Genomic DNA, 22,331 nt, shown 5'->3' with positions numbered 1-22,331 from the left:
ATTTTAACTTAACATTTGAATAATATTACAAAGTTTTAAATCTTCAACAAGATTATAAAATCCAGGGGTGCCTGGGTAGCTTAGTTCATTAAGCAACTGCTTTGACTTGGCCATGATCCCAGGGTTCTGGGATCGAATCCCATGTCAGGCTCCCTGTTCTGCAGGACAGCCTGCTTCTCCCGCTCCCTCGGCCCACTGCTCCCCCTGCTTGTACTTTCTCTGTCATGTAAATAAAATCTTAAAAAAAAAAATCTAAGGAGGAGGGATAATACCATGTACTTGTCTGAGTTCTCCACAGTTTAAGGCCTAAACAAAATGACAGAAACCTCAAGCAGGGACTCATGAGCACCATCTGTGACCTCTGAAGGAGATGTCACTGTACTCTCCATCTCCCAGATCTGTCCTACAGATGTCAAGAGATAGTACTAATCGTTTGGGGGAAAAGGAGGTACAGAGCAAGGATGAAAAAATATGGAAGATAACAGCTCATGGATCTCATACCAACCTTAATTCCCACTCTATTTCTTCTCTGTAATGTCTGCCTACACATAAGAACATATTTTTTTTTCAATCTCCTTTCAACAGACTTTAGTGTACAACCTTACCAAAGGCTTTCTGAAACAAATGAGCAGATTTTCCCAAAGAAAAGGACTGAGACATAGAAAAGGGATTCCTAGTCTCACTACGTACTAGGTCATGTGACAATTTAAAATCAAGAAACCTTCCCAGAATGACAGGATATGAATAAATGATATGATACATAGAGCTCACATAGCAATTTTGAAATATATTAACATCCCCACAGTATAATCAAATAAACTCTAGATGCATCCAAAAGTCAAACATTTTAATTTTAAAGAAACTTCCAGAAAATATATTTACCAGCTCTAAAAAGGGGGACCTTCTCAGCTTAAGAGCAATTATTTAAAAATATATAATATATATTCATATACATATATAATATATACTCATATACATATATATACATATAGTCAATAAATATTTAGTGAGTGCTTGCTATGTGCCAGGCAGTTTTCATGGAACCAGTCACATATTAAAATTTTTGAGTCATTAAAAAAAATAGCAAAATTAAAATAAGTAGTACAAACAACAAGGAAAATTTTGCATTAAAAATTTCAAAGGGTTAGGCACCTGGGTGGCTCAGTCAGTTGAACATCTGACTCTTGGTTTCAGGTTTCAGCTCAGGTCCTGATCTCAAGGTTGTGAGATCAAGCCCTGCGCCTGGCTCCATACTCAGCACAGTCTGCTTGGGATGCTCTCCCTTCTCCCTCTCCCTTTGTCCCTCCTCCCTGTTCACGTTCTCTCTCTCAAATAAATAAATCTTTTTTTTGTTTGTTTTAATTTCAAAAGGTTGGGGCACCTGGGTATCTCAGTTGTTCAGTGTCTGCCTTTGTCTCAGGTCATGATCCCAGGGTCCCGGAATCAAGCCCCGAATCAGGCTCCCTGCTCAGGAAGGCTACTTTCTCCCTCTCCCACTCCTCCTTCTTGTGTTCCCTCTCTTGCTGTCTCTCTCTCTCTCTCTATCAGATAAATAAATAAAATCTTTAAAAAAATTTTTTAAAGGTTCAAATCATGACAGAAAAATTTACTCAAACTTTTATAAAAAATAATCTGGATCATAATAAAGAAAAATATTGTCAAACTAGTTCCGTATAAGAAAATAAAAATAGATTTCTCATATTTGGAAAACATTCATTTTTGTTAATAATCAAAAGAGTGCCAAATAAAACATTCTGAAGTACAATTTTACATCTAAACTAAAGTAGTAGGCACTGGCTATGTTGGTGAGATGGTGGTAGAAGAGAAGCCTTTGTAGGGTGTCTTTCTCCCTGCAGCCTATTCTGTAGGCTGCCTCTGAAAAGCAATACACAGAAAAAATGCAGGTAATCCTCAGTTTCTGACCAGAGCATGCTACCCAGCCTATGACTGAGGAAACAGTTTTAGTGGCTCAACATTGTAGGCAAGTAGTTAATACAGCATAATTTAGAATACGAGAAATAGTAATAATATGAAAAGAGTTTTTACGAAGAGACATTTTTCCAAAGAAGACATCCATGGCCAACAGACAAATGAAAAGATGTTCAACATCACTTATCATCAGGGAAATGTAAATCAAAACTAAATGAGATATCACCTCACACCTGTCAGAATGGCTAAAATCAACAACACAGGAAACAACAGGTGTTAGCAAGGATGTGGAGAAAGGGGAACTCTTTTGCATTGTTGGTTGGAATGCAAACTGGTACAGACCCTCTGGAATACAGACAGAAGTTCCTCAAAAAGTTAAAAATAGAACTAGGGGCACCTGGCTGGCTCAGTCATTAGGCATCTGCCTTCGGCTCGGGTCACGATCCCAAGGTCCTGGGATCAAGCCCTGCATCAGGCTCCCTGATCAGCGGGAAGCCTGCTTCTCCCTCTCCCACTCCCACTGCTTGTATTTCCTCTCTTTCTGTGTCTCTCTCTTTCAAAAAAAATAAATAAAATCTTAAAAAAAAAAAAGAACTACCCTATAATCCAGCAATCACACTACTAGGCATTTACCCAAAGAATACAAGAATACAAATTCAAAGGGATACGTACACTCTGAAATTTAGAGCAGTATTATCTACAATAACCAAATCATGAAAACAGACCAAGTGTCCATTAACCAATGAATGGATAAAGAAAATGTCTATGTGTGTTGGGGGTGTGTGTGTAATGGAATATTACTCAGCCATAAAAAAAAAGAGAATGAAATCTTGACACTTGCAATGACACGTATGGAGCTACAGAATATAAGCTAAGTGAAACAAGTCAGTCAAAGAAAGACAAATACCACATGATTACAACCATATATGGAATTGAAGAAACAATACAACTGAGCAAAGGCGGAAGAAAAAAAGAGAGGGAAGCAAACCAAGAAACAGACTCTTTTTTTTTTTTTTTTAAGAAACAGACTCTTAACTACAGAGAAGACAATGATGGTTACCAGAGGAGAGATGGGTGGGGGAATGGGTTAAACAGGTAATAGGAATTAAGGAGTACACTTGTGATGAGCACAGGGTGATGTATCAAAGCATTGAAAAAAAAAAAAGGAAGTTTTTAGAAGCTATAATTATGAATGTGGAAAAATATTAATGATGTAAATGAGATAAATACGTACATATATTATCAGAACTCAAAATGAAACAGAATGAAGGAATTCAGGTAATTTTTATAATGTTCTAAAATGCTGCTAACTTACCCTTTTATTTAAAAGATCAGTTCATTTTTTCATTTAAGAAAACCTCACCTTAAAACAGCATTTTAGCAGTATGTTATAAAAGAGAATACATACCTGATACTCGCCGATCAAATCTGCCAGGAATTGGAACTGTAAAACAAAGAAGAAGCAGCATTTAGTCATCATTATGTCACATGACCCCATTTTTAACAATAGAACTAAAAGCACTCAAATACCATATGCTGGGTCAATTCATATTCTTCTATAATCAACCACAGTAGTTCAACATGATCACCAAAGGCAATATAAGGAAGAATTTATGTCTTTGAAAACAAGCTCTTTATAACTTCAAGGTACACAAGGTAGCAATTTTATTTCTGTTTACATTCATGTTCCAACTAAATTGTATCATATCAAATGAATAAGAGGTCTACTAAATTTATTGGTAATGTTATGATATTAAATAGTTAATTTTCTTTTTTAATATGTTTCAAAGATAACCCCAAGACCTGCTGGATAATAGCATTTATTTTTTTTTTAATATTTTATTTATTTATTTGACAGACAGAGATCACAAGTAGGCAGAGAGGCAGGCAGAGAGAGAAGAGGAAGCAGGCTCCCCGCTGAGCAGAGAGCCCGATGCGGGGCTCGATCCCAGGACCCTGGGATCATGACCTGAGCCGAAAGCAGAGGCTTTAACCCACTGAGCCACCCAGGCGCCCCTGGATAATAGCATTTAAATTACATTTTAAAGGGCGCCTGGGTGGCTCAGTGGTTTGGGCTGCTGCCTTCGGCTCAGGTCATGATCTCAGGGTCCTGGGATCGAGCCCCGCATCAGGCTCCTTGCTCCGCAGGAAGCCTGCTTCCCTCTCTCTATCTCTCTGCCTGCCTCTCTGCCTACTTGTGATCTCTGTCAAATAAATAAATAAAATCTTTTTTAATAAATGAATAAATAAATAAATAAATTACATTTTAAAATACTTTAATGAGCATTACAATAAAATGAAAAAGATATTGACCACTATATTTTCCCTCAGTATGCTCACAGTCAATTTATTAATCAGAAAAATGTCTTTAGGTTAAAAAGAATCACATAAGTTTTCCCTTTGCTATTCTCCTCAACTTTTCACCTTCCATTCCTTATGGTTGATGATTATCTAAATTCTCACTAATAAACTATATCATATATCAGTCATATGATATAGTTTATTACTGAAAAAAATATCAATGATATTTTTAAAGATTTTATTTATTTATTTTTTTTCAGTAAACCCTACCCAAGGTGGGTTTTACCCTTCAGAGCTGAATCTGATTATTTTTATTGAAAAAATGATGAAAATATGCTTTCTCATCCTCCATAAAAAGATAGACTTGAAGATTAGTGAAAAACAAACTGAAGATGGCTCAGAGAGCCAAACTCAACTAATGTGAGGCCTCTGGAAAAAAACAAAAAACAGACCCAGGAAGGAGACAAATGCTCATTTACTATAACAGGACTAGAATTATCTTTTTGCATAGCATGGAGTAAAAGTCATGTTAGCAACAAACAGGCAAAAATTCAAAAGAAAATTCTAGCCATTACTGATAGAATAGTCCCTTACTACTTCCTCAATGAAGCTGTGGATCTGTCAAAAAACAAAAACAAAAACAAAAAAACAAAAACAAAAAACTATGGATCTGTCAAAATTAATTCACCCACCAGCAAACAAAGATGATAAATTCAGTTCAACAAATACAGGTAGGGTACCTCATAAGTGGCATGCACTGTAGTAGACAATTTGGAAGGCCCTGGTAAATAAAACAAAGACTCCTAGTTTCATGAAGCTTGCATTCTAGCTTGAGGGATGTGGGAGAGTCTCCTTTGATCACTTACAACATATGTTCCTGTCACTCAGGCAGACAGATGAAATGTATACCAACTTAAACCCATAACCCAGGCCTCATGGGATTTCCATGATTAAAATCCCCCTGAACATTAGCATACAACCTAAAATTATAAAAGATACAATGAAAAAATTTAGCATGGGTGCTATCAGGGGATATCTCAAACAAAACGTTAGATATTAAGATTAAGAACTATTATAAAATGAAAACATGTTTAAAACAAAGACATAAAGGGGCATCTGGGTGGCTCAGTGGGTTAAAGCCTCTGCTTTCGGCTCAGGTCATGATCCCAGGGTCCTGGGATCGAGCCCCACATTGGGCTCTCTGCTCAGCAGGGAGCCTGCTTCCCCCTCTCTCTCTGCCTGCCTCTCTGGGTACTTGTGATCTCTCTCTGTCAAATAAATAAATAAAATCTTTAGAAAAAAAAAGACATAAAAACAGGAATCAGAAGCAAAAACAAACAAAACAGGAGACTTGAAAAAACATTGGAACTTTTAAGAAAAAAATACACATTGAAATTTTTAAAACTATGATGCAAGGCACCTGCCTGGGTATATAAAATCTTAAAATTCTGGAAAAATCATTGTAAAACATCATTACCAACAACTTACTGCAATAATATTGATTTAAATGTATAGATGCAAATCAAAAGGAAAATTAGAAAATATCTTGAGATGACTGAAAACAAAAACACAATACATCAGAACTTATGGTATGTGCTGCTAAGTCATGCTAGAGGGAAATTTATGGCTATAAATGTCTACATTTAAAAAGAAGAAAAGCCTCAAATTAATAAGCTAATTGTACACATAAAGGAAGTAGGAAAAAAAGGACAAACTAAATCCTAAAGCAGCAGAAATAAGGAAATTCAGAGTGGACAGAAACTATAAAATAGAGTATAGAAAAAAAAAAGTGAAACTAAAAGTTGGTTCTTTGAAAAGATCAACAAAATCAGTGAACTATTAGCTAGACTGACCAAGAAAAAAGAAGATTCAAATTACTAAAATTAAAGTGGGAACATTACAATGGAATACACAGAAATAAAAAGGATTTTAAGAGAATACTAAGAAAGGCAATATGTCAACAAATTGGGTAACCTAGATGAAACATGAAATAGACAAATTCCTGGAAATACACAAACTTATAAAACTTGCTCAAGAAGAAATGGAAAAATCTCAACAATCTATAACAAATAGGATGGAACTGGTAATCAAAAATCTCCTAACAAAGTAAAGCCCAGGACCAGATGTCTTCATTGTAAATTCTACTAAACATTTAAAGAAATAACACTAATCCTTCTCATGGTCATCCAAAAAATCAAAGCTAAGGGAACACTTCCTAATTCATTTTATGAGGCCACCATTACCCAATACCAAAGCTAAACAAACATAATGCAAGTAAAGAAAACATTCATTATGAATATAGATACAAAAATCCTCAAAAAAATACTGGCACACAAAATCTGGGAACATATTAAAGTGATTATACACCATGACCAAGTGGGATTTATTCCAGGAATCCAAGGCTGTTTAAAATAAGAATATTAGGGGGCGCATGGGTGGCTCAGTGGGTTAAGGCCTCTGCCTTCGGCTCAGGTCGTGATCCCAGGGTCCTGGGATTGAGCCCCACATCGGGCTCTCTCTGCTCCGTGGGGAGCCTGCTTCCTCCTCTCTCTGCCTGCCTCTCTGTCTACTTGTGATCTCTATCTGTCAAATAAATAGATAAAATCTTAAAAAAAAAAAAAAAAGGAATATTGGAGCACCTGGGTGGCTCAGTCGTTTAGCATCTGCCTTAGGCTCAGGTCATGATCCCAGGATCCTTGCATGGAGCCCCACATCAGGCTCCCTGCTCGGCAGGGAGTCTGCTTCTCCCTCTCCCTTTGCCTGCCTCTCTGCCTACCTGTGCTTTTCTTTCTCTCAAATAAATAAATAAAATCTTTAAAAAAAATAAAATAAAATAAGAATATCAAGCAATAGATATTATATTAATAGAATAAAGGGAAGAGGGGATCCACATTACCGTCTCACTGATGCACACCAAGCATCTAACAAACACTCTTTCATGATAAAAAATAAACTTGGGGGGGATGCCTGGGTGGCTCAGTTGTTAGGTATCTGCCTTTCGCTCAGGTTGGGATGGAGTCCTGCATTGGGCTCCTTGCTCAGCAGGGAGCCTGCTTCTCCCTCTGCCTGCCACTCCCCCTGCTTGTGCACTTACTCTCTCTGACAAATAAGTAAATAAAATCTTTAGAACAATGAAAATGAAAATAAAGCATGACAGTACGTTGAAAATTATTTAAAAAAAATAAACTGGGAATTATAAGGGAATTTCCTCAGCATGAAAAAGGCACATATGAAAAACCCACAGCTAACACCAACTCAATGATAAAGGATTGTAAGCTTTCTCCATAAGAGCAGGAACAAGACAGAATGCCTGCTTCTACTGAATATATTACTGAAGGTTCTGGCCAGAGCAATTAGGAAAGAAAAAAATAAGAAAAAAATTAGAAAGGAAAAAGTAAAATTATCTGCTTGTAGAATGACATGATCTTCTATGTGTAAAACCTTAAAGAATCCACACAAAAAAAATTAGACTTAATAAGTGAATACAGAAAGTTGCAGGATATAAAATCAACACCTAAATCATATTTCTATATAACAATACAATCGTATTTCTCTACAACTACAATTGCAATACAACTACAACTACAACTACAATGAAAATATTTTTAGAACTCTAATCACAACACATCAAAATGAAGAAAATAATCTAGGAAGGAGGAAAAGATTTGTACACTGAAAACTACAAAACATTGTTGGAAGAAACTAAAGAGACATAAATAAGCCTTTTGCAATGTATATATACTCATGTTGTACACTTTAAATATCCACAATCATATTGGTCAATTGTATTTAAATAAAGCTAGAAAAAAAAAAGAAATAAATGGAAAGCCATCCCATGATAAAAGACTAAAAGCTGTAATATTGTTAAGATGACAATATATTTGGAGTGCCTGGGTGGCTCAGTGGGTTAAAGCCTTTGCCTTCGGCTTGGGTCATGATTCCAGGGTCCTGGGATCAAGCCCCACATTGGGCTCTCTGCTCAGTGGGGAGACTGCTTCTCCCTCTCTCTCTGCCTACTTGTGATCTCTCTCTCTCTGTGTCAAATAAATAAATAAATAAACTAAAAAAAAAAAAGATAACAATACTATTTAAAGCAATCTATAGATTCAATGCAATTTCTATTAAAATTCCTTTAATAAGAATGGGAAAAGCTATCAAAAATTCATGTAGAATCTAGAGCACCTGGGTGGCTCAGTGGGTTAAAGCCTCTGCTTTGGGCTCAAGTCATGATCCCGGGGTCCTGGGATCGAGCCCGGCATTGGGCTCTCTGCTTGGCAGGGAGCCTGCTTCCATTTCTCTCTCTCTGCCTGACTCTCTGCCTACTTGTGATCTCTGTCTGTCAAATAAATAAATAAAATCTTAAAAAAAAATAAAATAAAATTCATGTAGAATCTCAAAGGATCCCAAACAGCCAACTAAACTTGAAAAAGATAAACAAAGTTGGAAGATTCACACTTCCTGATTTCAAAACTTACTACAAAGTCTCAGTAATCAAAACAATGTGGTACTTGCATTAAGGACAGACATATGGACCAGACCCATGGAATGGAGAACCCAGAAATAAACTGTCATATACATGGTGAATTTATTTTCAAAAACGTGCCAAGATCACCCAATGGGAAAGGAGAGTCTTTTCAAACAAAAGGAGAGTCTTTTCAACAAAAATAAAGCTGGCCTCTTACCTTTTCATCATAAAAATTAACTCAAAATAGATCAAAGACATAAAATTAAGAGCTAAAATTATAAAACTCTTATATGAAGACACGGGAAAATCTTTATGACATCAGAGTTAGCAATTATTTCTAACATCAAAAGTGTAGGTAACAAAAGAAATACATAAACTGGACTACATCAGAATGAAAACCTTCTGTGTATCGAAACACACAACAGAGTGAAATGGCACACCATGGAATGGGAGAAAATATTTGCAAATAATTTATCTGTTACATCCAGAATAAAGAATTCCTACCACCCAAGAAAAAAACAAACAAAACAAAACAAAACTGATGAAAAAAATGGACAAGGGGGGCGCCTGGGTGGCTCAGTGGGTTAAGCCTCTGCCTTCAGCTCAGGTCATGATCTCGGGGTCCTCGGATCGAGTCCCGCATCGGGCTCTCTGCTCAGCAGGGAGCCTGCTTCCTCCTCTCTCTCTCTCTGCCTGCCTCTATGCCTACTTGTGATCTCTGCCTGTCAAATAAATAAATAAAATCTTTAAAAAAAATAAATGGACAAGGATTTGAATAGACTTTTCTTCAGAGAAGATATACAAAGGACCAATAACCACATGAAAAGATATCCAATACTACTAATCAATAAGGAAATGCAGGGGCACCTGGGTGGCTCAGTCAATTGAGCCTCTGACTCTTGGTTTCAGCTCAGGTCATGATCCCAGGGTTGTGTGATGAAGTCTGGTGTGGGCTCTGCGTTCAGCGGGGAGTTTGCTTGAGATTTCCTCTCTCCCTTTCCCATTACCCCTCCCCGAGCTCGCACTCTCCCTCTCTTTCTAAAAATAAATAAAATCTTCTTTAAAAATAGGGAAATGCAAATGAAAAATACAATGAGTTATCACCTCACACCTTTTAAAGATAGCTACCATTAAAAAATAAAACAAAACAAGAACATAATAAAGGTTGGCAAGGATGTGAAGGAATTGGAATACTTTTGCACTGATGGTCAGAATATAAAATGGTGCAGTTGTTGTGTAAAACAGTATGGCAGCTCCTTAAAAGATTAAAAATGAATTACTATATGATCCAGCAATTCCACCTCTGGGTATATGCCCAACTGAAAGCAGGTTTTCAAAGAGATATTACAGCACACCCACATACATAGCCAAAAGGTGGAAGCAACCTAAGTGTCCACCAATGAATGAAAAGATCAACAAAATGTGGTTTACATACAATGGGATATCATTCAGCATTTAAAAGGAAGGAAATTTTGAAACTTGCTACAATAATATTTGATGAATGAATTTTGAAAACATTATGCTAAATAAAGTCAGTTACACAAGACAAATACTGTATGATTCTACTTACATGAGGTACCTAGAACAGTCAAATTCATAAATACAGAGAGCAGAACAGTGGTTGTGAGGAGTTAGGGGGAGGGGAGAAGGAGGAGTTATTATTTAATGGGTACAGAGTTTCAGTTTTGCAATATGCAAAGATGTCCAGAGACAGATGGTGGTGATTGTTATGAATGCACTTAATGGCAGTGAACAGCAACTTGATTTTTTTTAATTTAAATTCAATTAATTAACTATAATGTATTATTGATTTCAGAGGTAGAGTTCAGTGATTCATCAGTCTTATATAATACCCAGTGCCCATAACATCATACCCTCCTTGATGTCCATCATCCAGTCACCCCATCCCCAAACCCCCTCCCCTCCAACTACCTTCAGTTTGTTTCCTATGATTAAGAGTTTCTTATGGTTTGTCTCCCTCATTTTGTCTTGTTTCATTTTTTCCTCTCTACCCCTATGATTCTCTTGTTTTGTTTTGTTTTAACATAAGGATTTGTTTTACTTTCTACCAGGGGAAGAAGGAGAATAAATAGAACTGTTTTCCAATTTGCTCTCCACTGTATACACACATACCCACAAACCAAAAATACCCCAACAAAGAAACAAAACAGGGGCGCCTGGGTGGCTCAGTGGGTTAAAGCCTCTGCCTTTAGCTCAGGTCATAATCCCAGGATCCTGGGATCGAGCCCCCAAGAGCCCTGCATCACATTGGGCTCTCTGCTCAGGCTCTCTGCCTACTTTTGGACTCTGTTAAATAAATAAAATCTTAAACAAAAACAAAAACAAAAACAAAAACCCAGAAAACTGAGAATCAAATACCAAAACACCCTCAAACTGCACCGACACTTCGTATTTTGACCGAAAGAATAGATCCTGGGAGGAAGTGCAAATGCAAAATCAAATGACCGAAAAATGCTGAACCAAAGGCATTATCAATATACAAAATATTTATATTACTGAACTAGTAACAGTTGATGTTCTCCATGTCTGTAAAATTTTGAAACCACATAGCTGATTTGTTAAATTTAGTCCATGCCAGCTTCCATACTCCAGAAAAAATTTCAGTTAGCTTCATTTGATGCCTCATCAAAATTTTCTACAAGATCTGGAAAACATCATCATCCTCTTCATCAATGTCTTCTGGTTTTGTTGCTTTGCTATCCAACACTTGGCCATGGGAACTGTTCAGCTAACTTCCTAAGACTTGTTAAGCTGTCATCACCAAGCTGACTTAGTATTCCAGGAAGCATTTCTGTGATTGGTTTGGCTTCTGCATGCCCAGTAATTGCAAAGGTGTTAGCAGAAAGGGAAGCTTGGACTTTGGGACTGTTGAAACGAATAACTGTCCCATCATCTTTAATCATGTTCGCCTCTTCAATACCAGCTATATTATTCACAGCCAGTTTTTTTAGAGAACTCTGGAGTTTTTTGTCATCAGCTGTAGCTCTTCTATGTACCACCTTCTTTCTGCAGGCTGTACCCTTGCCCCCTATCCAGACCTGAGCCTGAAGTTTAGCTAGCTTTTCTTGATTCGTGCTGTTGGTAAATCTCAAGCAGGGAGGGTCCTCTAACAACAGCATGTGGCAAGAACAAGATGGCTGCCTCAGTCGAGACAGAGAAAAAAGAAAAATCTTTTTAAAAGATTTTTATTTATTTATTTGAGAGAGAATGTGAGAGAGAGAGAGAGAGAGAGAGAGAGAACAAGAGGGGGAGGGGGAGGGGCAAAGGGAGAAGCAGACTCCCCGCTGAGCAGGGAGCCTGATGCAGGACTCAATCCTAGCACTCCAGGATCATAACCAGAGCCGAAGGCAGGTGCCCAACCAAATGAGACACCAAGGCACCCCTCTGTTTTGTTTCTTAAATTCCACATATGAGTGAGATCATATGATAATTGTCTTTCTCTGATTCACTTATTTTGCTTAGTATAATACCCTCTATAAACTGCGAATTTTAAATGGTAAATTTTATGTTATTAGCGTTTGTCCACAGTTAAAAAAAATTAAATATATATAAAGCAGAAATTAACACTACAATGTATATGTGTATGTGCATGGGTCCATAAACAAGAAGTGAAAGATAAGGTAAGTGAAGCGTGGCAAAACATTAACAAGTGGTCCAACTAGGAGGAGTTCACTTGTTCTTCCAACTTTTCAGTAGAGTTGACATTTTTCCTAGTGAATAGGTATTTATTTATTCATTTGAGAGAGAAAGACAGACAGAGAGCACGCTTACATGTGATCAGGGAGAGGGGCAGAGGGAAAGGGAGACCAGCAGGCTCTATCCCAGGACCCTGCAATCATGAACTGAGCTGAAGGCACTGCTTAAATGACTAAGCACTCAGGCAACCCCTTAAATAAATAAATCTTTAAAAAAAAAAAAAAGAATTCCAAGAGTTGTTTTTGTTGTTGTTGTTGTTGTTTTAAACAAAACAAAAAAGAGGTCTTGAAGTCAAATAGCAGAAAGTCATGGTTAGTTTGCATGAAGTAAATACTGTTCTTTTTTTTTTTTTTTTTTAAGATTTTATTTATTTATTTGACAGAGAGAAATCACAAGTAGATGGAGAGGCAGGCAGTGAGAGAGAGAGGAGGGAAGCAGGCTCCCTGCCTAGCAGAGAGCCCGATGCGGGACTCGATCCCAGGACCCTGAGATCATGACCTGAGCCAAAGGCAGTGGCTTAACCCACTGAGCCACCCAGGCGCCCCTAAATACTGTTCTTTTAAAAAGTTTTTATTTGATTTTTTAACTTGAATATAGTTGACATATAATGTTACAACTTCAGGTGTATAACATAGTGATCAATTTCTCTATACATTATGCTATGCTCATTAAGTATAGCTACCACCTGTCATGATAAAATGCTATTCCAATGTTACTGACTATATATTTCCTATGCTGTGCCTTTTATTACTGTGACTTATCTGTTTCATAAGTGGAAACCTGTATCTCTCACTCCCCTTTACCAATCTGTCCATCTTCCCACCCCCTTTCCTCTGGCAACTATCAGTTTCTTCTCTGGATTTATAAGGTCTGATTCTGCTTTGTGTTTATTCATTTCTCCTGTTTTTAAGATTCTATATATGAGTGAAATGATATGGTATTTGTCTTTCTCAGTCTGACTTATTTCACTTAGATAATACCCTCTAGGTCCATCCATGTAGTCACAAATGGCAAGATTTCATCCTTTTTTATGACCCTGAATAGCCAAAGCAATCTTGAGAAAGAAGATAAAACCTGGAGGTATCACAATACCAGATTTTAAGATCTATTACAAAGCTGTAGCATTCAAAACAGTATGGTATTGGCACAAAAAGAGACACACAGATCAATGGAACAGAATAGAGAGCCAATTTGGTCCACTTATATGTTCAATTACTCTATGACAAAGGAGGCAAGAATATATGGTGGGGGAGGGCGCCTGGGTGGCTCCAGTGTGTTAAGCCTCTGCCTTTGACTTGGGACATGATCTCAGGGTCCTGGGATTGAGCCCCACATCAGGCTCTCTGCTCAGCAGGGAGGCTGCTTCCCCACCCCCCCCCCGCCTGCCCCTCTGTCTACTTGTGACCTCTCTCTGTCAAATAAATAAATTAAATCTTTAGGGGCACCTGGGTGGCTCAGTGGGTTAAAGCCTCTGCCTTCGGCTCAGGTCATGATCTCAGGGTCCTGGGATCAAGCCCCGCATCGGGCTCTCTGCTCAGCAGGGAGACTGCTTCCCCTCTGTCTCTGGCTGCTGCTCTGCCTACTTGTGATCTCTCTCTCTCTGTCAAATAAATAAATAAAATCTTTAAAAAAATTAAAAAATAAAAAAAATAAATTAAATCTTAAAAAAAAAAAAAAAAGAATATACAGTGGGGGAAAAGACCGCTCTCTTCAATAAATGATTCAGGAAAAACTAGACAGCTACAAGGAAAAGAATGAAACAGGATCATTTTCTGACACCATACACAAAAATAAACTCAAAATAGATTAGACCTAAATGTGAGATCTGAAACCATAAAAGTCCTAGAGGAGAATACAGGCAGTAATTTCTCTGACACTGGCCATGGCAACATTTTTCTAGGTATGTCTTCTGAGACAAGGGAAACAAAAACAAAAATAAGCTACATCATAATAAAAAGCTTCTGCACAGCAAAGGAAACCATCAACAAAACAAAAAGGCAACTTACTGAAAGGAGAAGATATCTGCAAATGATGTATCTAATAAGGAGTTAATATCCAAAATATATAAAGAAGTTATATAACTCAACACCAAAAAAACCCAAACTGACGTAAGAATGGGGAAGACAGAGCACCTGGCTGGCTCAGTTGGTAGAGTGCTCAACTCTCGATCTCAGGGTTGTTGGGTTTGAACCTCACATTAGATATAGAGATAACTTAAAAATAAGTATCTTTTTTTTAAAGGTTTTTTTTTTTTTTAATTTATTTGACAGAGATTACAAGTAGACAGAGAGGCAGGCAGAGAGAGAGAAGGAAGCATGCTATGCAGGGCTTGATCCCAGGACCCTGGGATCATGACCTGAGCTGAAGGCAGAGGCTTTAACCCAATGAGCCACCCAGGTGCCCCCAAAATAAAAATCTTTTAAAAAATGGGAAAGACAATTACCATATGTTTTCACTTATATGTGGAATTTAGGAAAGAAGACAAATGAACAAAGGAAGAAAGAGACAAAAAAACATTCATATGCACAGAACAAACTGGTGGTTACTAGAGAGGACATAGAAGGGAGGGGGGATTGGTAAAATTGGTGAGGGGGATTAAGAGTACACTTAACATGATGAGCACTGAGTAATGTACAGAATTGTTCTATTATTACAATCCACACTTGAAACTAATATAACACTGTATATTAGCTATATTCAAATAAAAAATAACATTAACACAAATTTTTTTTTAATGGGCTGAGGACTTGAGTAGACATTTTTCCCAAGAAGACATAGGGATGGCCAAGACGCATGAAAAGATGCTCAGCAATCATCAGGGAAATGCAAATCAAAGCCACAGTGAAGTATCACCCTATCCTTGCCAGAATGGCTAAAATTAAAAAGGGCATGCATAGTTTTTAAAGTAAATTAAATAATGTGTTGAAATTCACTGAATTTATTTCATAATATATTAAACTAAAATTTAAAAATGCAAACTTATGGGGCACCTCGGTGACTCAGTCGGTTAAGTGCCCGACTCTTGATCTCAGGGTCATTGAATTCAAGCCCCATGTTGGGCTCCACGCTACTTAAAAATAAATAAATAAATAAATCCAAACTTAAACTCGCTATATTCATAAATCATGCAAAAAAGACAAATTTTTTTTTTTTAATTTCTAAAGCATTCTCTGTTACTATGAAAGAGCTCGAAGGTAAAAAATGTTGTTGAACTGCAATGGAAAAAACAATTAAAAACAAGAGTCTTAAGGGCTTTAGCTTGAATAAATGAGTGGATGAACATGCTGCTGCCTGATAAACTTCTGTGCAATTTAATTCTAAGTTAATACACGTCTTCTAAGGTTTTACAGGGCCAGGAGAAACGGCTGCTGTCAGAGCCAGATAAACTGCCAAGGCATCCAGAGAATGCTATCAACAGTTACCACAGTCAAAGAGATCACCTTATTCTAATTTCACCACTGTTTACAGAGAGCTCAAAACAGATTACATCAGACTTTATATGGATCGGACAAAATATTCAGCTAGCATAGCAGGTGTAAGAAAACCTTCCAACAGAAAACACCACCTAAAATGTTCTCCAATTTTCATTAGAAACAAATACTGATAAAGGATAAGAAGATTTAAAATGTAACCTGGCCTGAAAACATGTGCCTCGAAAACATTAACAAACGCCATCTCAGTGATCGGTGAAACTAAAATTCCTGATTCCTGATAAAAGGAACTCCTAAATGCTGACGGGCCCTGAAAGTTAAAACATGGTTTTAAACAGGTAGGATATTGTATGTGGTGAGTGATATTAAGATCATGCTAGAGAAATCAAAAACATTTCCAAAAGTCTCTCCTATTTTATTTTATTATTTTTTAAAGTTTTACTTATTTATTTGAGAGAGAAAGAGCACGAGTGGGAGGGACAGAGAGAGAAGAGTCTGAAGCCGACTCCGCGCTGCTTGCGGACCCTGACACAAGGCTCTCCATGTCATGACCCTGAGATCAGGATCTGAGCCAAAACCAAGAGTTGGTGGCTCAACCAGCCACCACCCAAGTGCCCCAAAGTCTCTGTTTTAAATTCAAACATGTGATCAATAAGATAACAGAATCTTCACTATGAATGTAATAGGACATGTCATGAAAACCTGGAGAACATAATCTAAGCACAACTAAGGCAGGGCAAAATTCAGGAGGACGCAACATCCTACAACTGCTGGAAAAGCAGAGAGGAGGCACGCTGGACTTAAATGGGGCCCGCAGGATGTTAGCAGCACAGTTGGGCTGGGAGTTGAGTGAGCTCGTGATTTCAATAAAAGAAAGGGGTATGATATGCCATGAGCAATGTGAGCCGAGAGCACAGAGATGAGGGTGAAGAGGGGAGCAAGGGTCATTTTGGAAGCCCTCCTATGGCAGAGCAATATTCAGAAGTAGTAAGCTGGTTATCTATATGCACTTTCTTTCTCCTTCAGCAGGAGAAGAGCAGAAAGGTATCATTCAATCTATAAAAAGGGTGCTGTCACAGATTCCAAAATCATAAAATGTCAGAGTGGTAAAGTATCTATGAAGTCATCTGGTCCGGCCATGACAAGTAAGGTTCATCTCCTACGGTAACTCTAACTGATGTCATTGGTCCCTCTGAATCACCACTGACTCCTTCCTCTCTTTCATTACTCACACCTACTTCATTAACAACTCCATCTGCTTTCCCTCCCACTTTATTTCTCCTATCAGTCTACTTTTCTCCAGCTCCACTGTCATCCTAGCCTGAAGTGCATCCTTTCTTGCCTGGATGACTTGCAGCAGCCTCCACACGTGTCTTCCAACCACCAGTTCTGCTCCACACCAATCTACTCCCCACACAGTTGTCAAAGGGATCTTAAAATTTTGGAAGACAATCTGGCAGTTTCTGTCAAAATTTTTAATGTGAACTGCCTTTAACCAAGCAACAATTCCACTTCTAGGAATATGAATGAAAATTATATCTATCTATCTATATATATACACCTCACAATCATCACAGTGTAATATGTAACAGCCAGAAAAAAAAAAAGAAAAGAGAAGTTGTCTTTAAAAAAAAAAAAAAAGAAAGAAAGAAACGAAGGAAATGTTGGTGTAGCGAGAGTACAAACCTCTAAGTAGCCATTAAAATGGATGTAACACATCAACATGAATGGACAGGGAGATCTTCAAGATACAGTGTTACGTGAAAAAAGTTGTACAAACACATTATGATAGAATCCTTATTTTATAACAATTTTGTCTTTAATCAAACTACTACATATCACAGATTTTAAAAAGTCAAATAGCACTATAAGCTATAACTAAGAAAACAGTATCAGCAAAACACAGGCATCCTTCAACCCATCTCTCCCTATTCCCAATTTCTGCTCCCCAGAGGCAACTGCATCAACTCTTCCTCCAGCTATCTTACATTACTAATCCTCTTTCAGTTTTAAATATCCTTTGACTTAAAAAAAAAAAAAAAAGACTTATTTCACAGAGAGAGAGAGTGACAGAATGGTAAGCAGGGGAGCTGCAGAGGGAGGAGAGAAGCAGGTTCCCTACTAAGCCAGGAGCCCCATGTGAGGGGCTCGACACTAGGACCCAGGAATCACGACCAGAGCTAAAGGCAGATGCTCAACCAGCTGAGCCACCCAGGTGCCCCTTGTTTGACTTTTAACTCTGAAAAAGAGTAGGTACAGGCTTGCAGAGAAGCCAGATAGGGTAATCTAGATCCCTGACAACTTCCTGAAGCTCCCTGTCCTACTGATCCGGGGCTGCTACACTTCAGGCTTCCTTTAAGTGCTATTATTTGTCACTCACAAACCTAATCCTAATCAATACAGAAATCGAAGCAAATTCGGCCTATCAAGATGACAAAGAAGGCTGGAAATCGTGCACATGGAATAACAGTATCTAACACACACGCGCCAGGATCTGGACCAAGTACTTCATGGGTATTAAGTCACTTAATTCTCACACAAGCTTTATGCGGTAATATTTACTAGAAAAATCATTGAAGACAGGGTTAAATAACTCACTCTACTAACAAAGATGGAACCAGGTTCGGTGGCAGGCAGCCTTAGCTTCATAGCCCATGCTCTCAGCCAGCCACACAGGTACCTGTAGAGAGGATAGCATCAAGAATCACCCAGAGGGGTGCCTAGTGGCTCAGTCCTTAAGCCTCTGCCTTTGGCTCAGGTCATGATCCCAGGATGCAGGGATGAGCCCCACTTCAGGCTCTCTGCTAAGCTGGGAAGCCTGCTTCTCCCTCTCCCACTCCCCCTGCTTGTATTCCCTCTCTCGCTGTGTCTCTCTCTGTCAAATAAATAAATAAAACCTTTAAAACAAAACAAAAAAGAATCACCAGGGGGATGCTAGCAGGATAACTGGATAACACTCACATCCATGCAAGTGTAGGAAAGCACCTTTTTTTCTTGAAATGTCTAAAATGTCTTTTTATTTTATTTTTAAAGATTTTATTTATTTATTTGTCAGAGAGAGAGAGCGAGCGAGGGCGAGCACAGGCAGACAGAGTGGAAGGCAGAGTCAGAAGGAGAAGCAGGTCAGAGGGAGAAGCAGGTCAGAGGGAGAAGCAGGCTCCCTGCGGAGCAAGGAGCCCGATGTGGGACTCAATCCCAGGATGCTGGGATCATGACCTGAGCCAAAGGCAGCTGCTTAACCAACTGAGCCACCCAGGCGACCCTAAAATGTCTTTTTAAATGAAGTTAAAAGCTACCACTAGAGGGTCACCTGGCTCAGTGGGTTAAAGCCTCTGCCTTCAGCTCAGGTCATGATCTCAGGGTCCTGGGATCGAGCCCCACATTGAGCTCTCTGCTCAGCAGGGAGCCTGCTTTCCTTCCTCTCTCTGCCTGCCTCTCTGCCTACTTGTGATCTCTCTCTGTCAAATAAACAAAAATAAAATATTTTTAAAAAAAAAGCTACCATTAGAAATTTTAATCTGGAGTCCTGACTGAATAATTTCTTAGAACTAGCTCAGTTTATCAAATATCAGTAAGGTTCAACATCAAGTGCTTTTCTAAGATCAACATTAACAGTTCTTTTTAGGGGCCCCTGGGTGGCTCAGCTGATTAAGTGCCTGCCTTTGGTTCAGGTCATGATCCTTGGGTCCTGGGATCCAGCCCCACCAGGGAGCCCCCTTCTCCTTCTCCCTCCCTCTCTGACCTCCCATGCAATCCTGTGCGCACATGCGCATTCTCTCTCTCTCTCTAACACATAATAAGTGAATAAAATCTTTTTAAAAAAAGTTCTTTTTAAAAACTGTTATTTTTCCCATTTAAAATAAATCCACTTAAGTACAAAGAATCATTACAAAGAAAAAGAGAAGTATGGGCCAAATAGACAAAGGAGATTAAGAGATAAAGACTTCCAGTTATAGGGGCACCTGGATGGCTCAGTCATTAAGTAGCTGCCTTCGGCTGAGGTCACACTCCGGTGGCTCAGGTCCTGATCTCAGGATCCTAGGCGGGCTCCCTGCTTTGCGGGAAGCCAGCTTCTCCCTCTCCCACTCCCTCTGCTTCTACTCCCTCTCTCACTGTGTCTCTGTCAAATTAAAAAAAAAAAAAAAAAAAAGACGACTTCCAGTTTTGGGGGTACTGGGTGGCTCAGTCGTTAAGCGGCTGCCTTTGGCTCAGGTGATGATCTCTGGATCCGGGGATCCAGCCCTACATCGGGCTCCCTGCTCCACTCCCTTTGCTTGTGTTCCCTCTCTCGCTGTGTCTCTGTCAAATGAATAAATAAAATCTAAAAAAAAAAAAAAAAAGACTTCCAGCTATAAAACAAGTCACAGGGATGAAAAGTACAACATAGGGAATACAGCGAATAAAACTGTAATAATCCTGTATGGTGACTACACTTAGTGTGGTAAGCAAAGAGTAGTGAATAGAACCACCCAATCGCTATGCCATACACTTGGAACTTATATAACACTGTGTATCAATTATACTTCAATTATACTTTTTTAAAAAACAGAAAGAAAAATAATCATACTTGGCCATAGCTTTAACTCTCAGGGGGGCACTGAGTATGCAATAGCTGGGGACAAGAAGGAAAACGTGCCACTTTTAAAAAATAACAGCTTTTTCTGAAATTAATGGCTTTATTGAGATAGAATTCACATACCATACAGTTTACCATTTAAAGTCTGCAACTCAGGGGTACCTGGGTGGCTCAGTCAGTTAGGCATCTGCCTTTGGCTCAGGTCATATCTCAGGGTCCTGGGATTGAGCCCTGAGTCCCGCCCAGCAGGGAGTCTGCTTCTGCCTCTCCCTTCTCCCCTCTTGACTCATGCACACGCTCTCTCTCTCTCTTTACTACCTTCGTGGTTGATTTCATCTGACTTCTAGGGAGTAAAACTATAACACATTTAACGATCTAAACTAAAAGAAGCCAACTCCGAAGGTAGGAGAGTCCAAAGCAGGAGAAGTTGGGACACCTTTATTTTCTTCATTGTGTGGTCTGTGAAAACTGTACATTCTTCAGAAATTTCTAAATCAAAATAACACATCTAATTCGGATAAATTCTTTAATCTGAAATTGATTTGCCTTTCCTATCCAGTGGGGTGAGGAGAGGTCTGAAAAGTATCAATGCTGACAACCTACAGAAACTAGATAACATGAGAAAGAGTTTAACTTCATAAAAGATATAAAATAAACACGTATTTCTAAGCTTTTAAAGTTAACAAATACAGAAATAAATGATCTTAATGGCCCAGGCAGTTTGTTTCATAAAGCTTAAGACACACCGGATGATAAACAAAGCTTTTTCCTGAGTGGAACTCAGTACCAATACAGCTGGGCCATGTTCCTCCCTCACCAAGAGGCTGGCAGTTCACCATCATTACCCTCGGCCCCTTCCTCATTCTATTTGACCTCCCATACAGCTGACATGGTTCACTAGCCCAGGTTTCTTCGAATTCCCCTTTCCATTGGCTAGGCCCAAACGTTGCTCATTTCTCCTCCTACCTTTCTGGTTTCACTGGCACTCTCACCAATACCCTTCTGTTGAAAAGCCCCTGGCTTTCTTCTTGGGCTATGTTCTCTACAAACCTTTGTAGCAGTCTTAATCTCCCACTACTGTTATTACTACTGCTGCTGCTGCTACTACCACCACAACAGACACACATGTAGCAAATCCACTTCTATATTCCTACGCTGTCCCTGAGCTCCAAACTTCTATTTCTCATCGCTTTTGGAGGTCTGCATTTGAATGGCTGAGACCAAATCTGTACTAGGTCTGCCTGTCACCATCACCACTGATGCCTGTACCTCCTCCTCCTGCCCCACCACATCACTCTTCCCTCACCGTTACACATTTTCAAGACTTAATTGAGTCTGCTCTTGAAATTCACATCCACTCTCTATGCCTTCTCTAGCCTCAACTTTAAAAAAATATCCATGGGGCACCTGGGTGGCTGTTAAGCATCTGCCTTCAGCTCAGGTTATGATCCAGGAGTCCCATGATCAAGCCCTGAATCGGTCTCCCTGCTCAGAGGGGAGTCTGCTTCTCCTTCTACCCCTCCCCCTGCTCATACTCTCTCTCACACTCTCTCAAATAAAATCTTTTTTAAAAAAATGAGGGGCGCCTGGGTGGCTCAGTGGGTTAAAGCCTCTGCCTTTGGCTCAGGTCATGGTCCCAGGGTCCTGGCATCAAGCCCCTCATCGGGCTCTCTGCTCAGCAGGGAGCCTGCTTCTCCCACCCCTACCCCCGCCTGCCTACCTCTCTGCCTACTTGTGATCTCTCTCTCTCTCTGTCAAATAAATAAAATCTTTTTTTTTTTTAAGATTTTATTTGTTTATTTGAGAGAGAGACAGTGAGAGAGAGCATGAGCGAGGAGAAGGTCAGAGGGAGAAGCAGACTCCCCACGGAGCTGGGAGCCCGATGCGGGACTCGATCCCGGGACTCCGGGAT

General features: G+C 39.0%; 1 protein-coding gene and 1 pseudogene across 4 annotated transcripts in view; both read right to left on the bottom strand.

Annotated features, from left to right (window-relative positions):
• The window catches only part of PRKAR2A (protein kinase cAMP-dependent type II regulatory subunit alpha), a 148,004-nt gene that overhangs the window by 81,213 nt on the left and 44,460 nt on the right, over positions 1-22,331 (bottom strand). For all 3 annotated transcript variants that reach the window (XM_082704563.1, XM_082704565.1, XM_082704564.1), the window contains exon 2: positions 3,338-3,373. In XM_082704563.1, the coding sequence (XP_082560689.1) occupies positions 3,338-3,373 (36 nt within the window). The remainder of the gene's footprint in view (positions 1-3,337; positions 3,374-22,331) is intronic.
• On the bottom strand, positions 11,317-11,639 carry LOC309850656 (transcription factor BTF3 homolog 4 pseudogene; annotated as a pseudogene). The gene has a single exon. The product of its transcript is annotated as a transcription factor BTF3 homolog 4 pseudogene (transcript).

Source organism: Mustela nivalis (genome assembly GCF_964662115.1).
Source record: "Mustela nivalis genome assembly, chromosome: 1".
Lineage (NCBI taxonomy): Eukaryota > Metazoa > Chordata > Mammalia > Carnivora > Mustelidae > Mustela > Mustela nivalis.
Note: the sequence above shows the minus strand (reverse complement) of the source record. Positions and strands in the feature narration are given on the sequence as shown.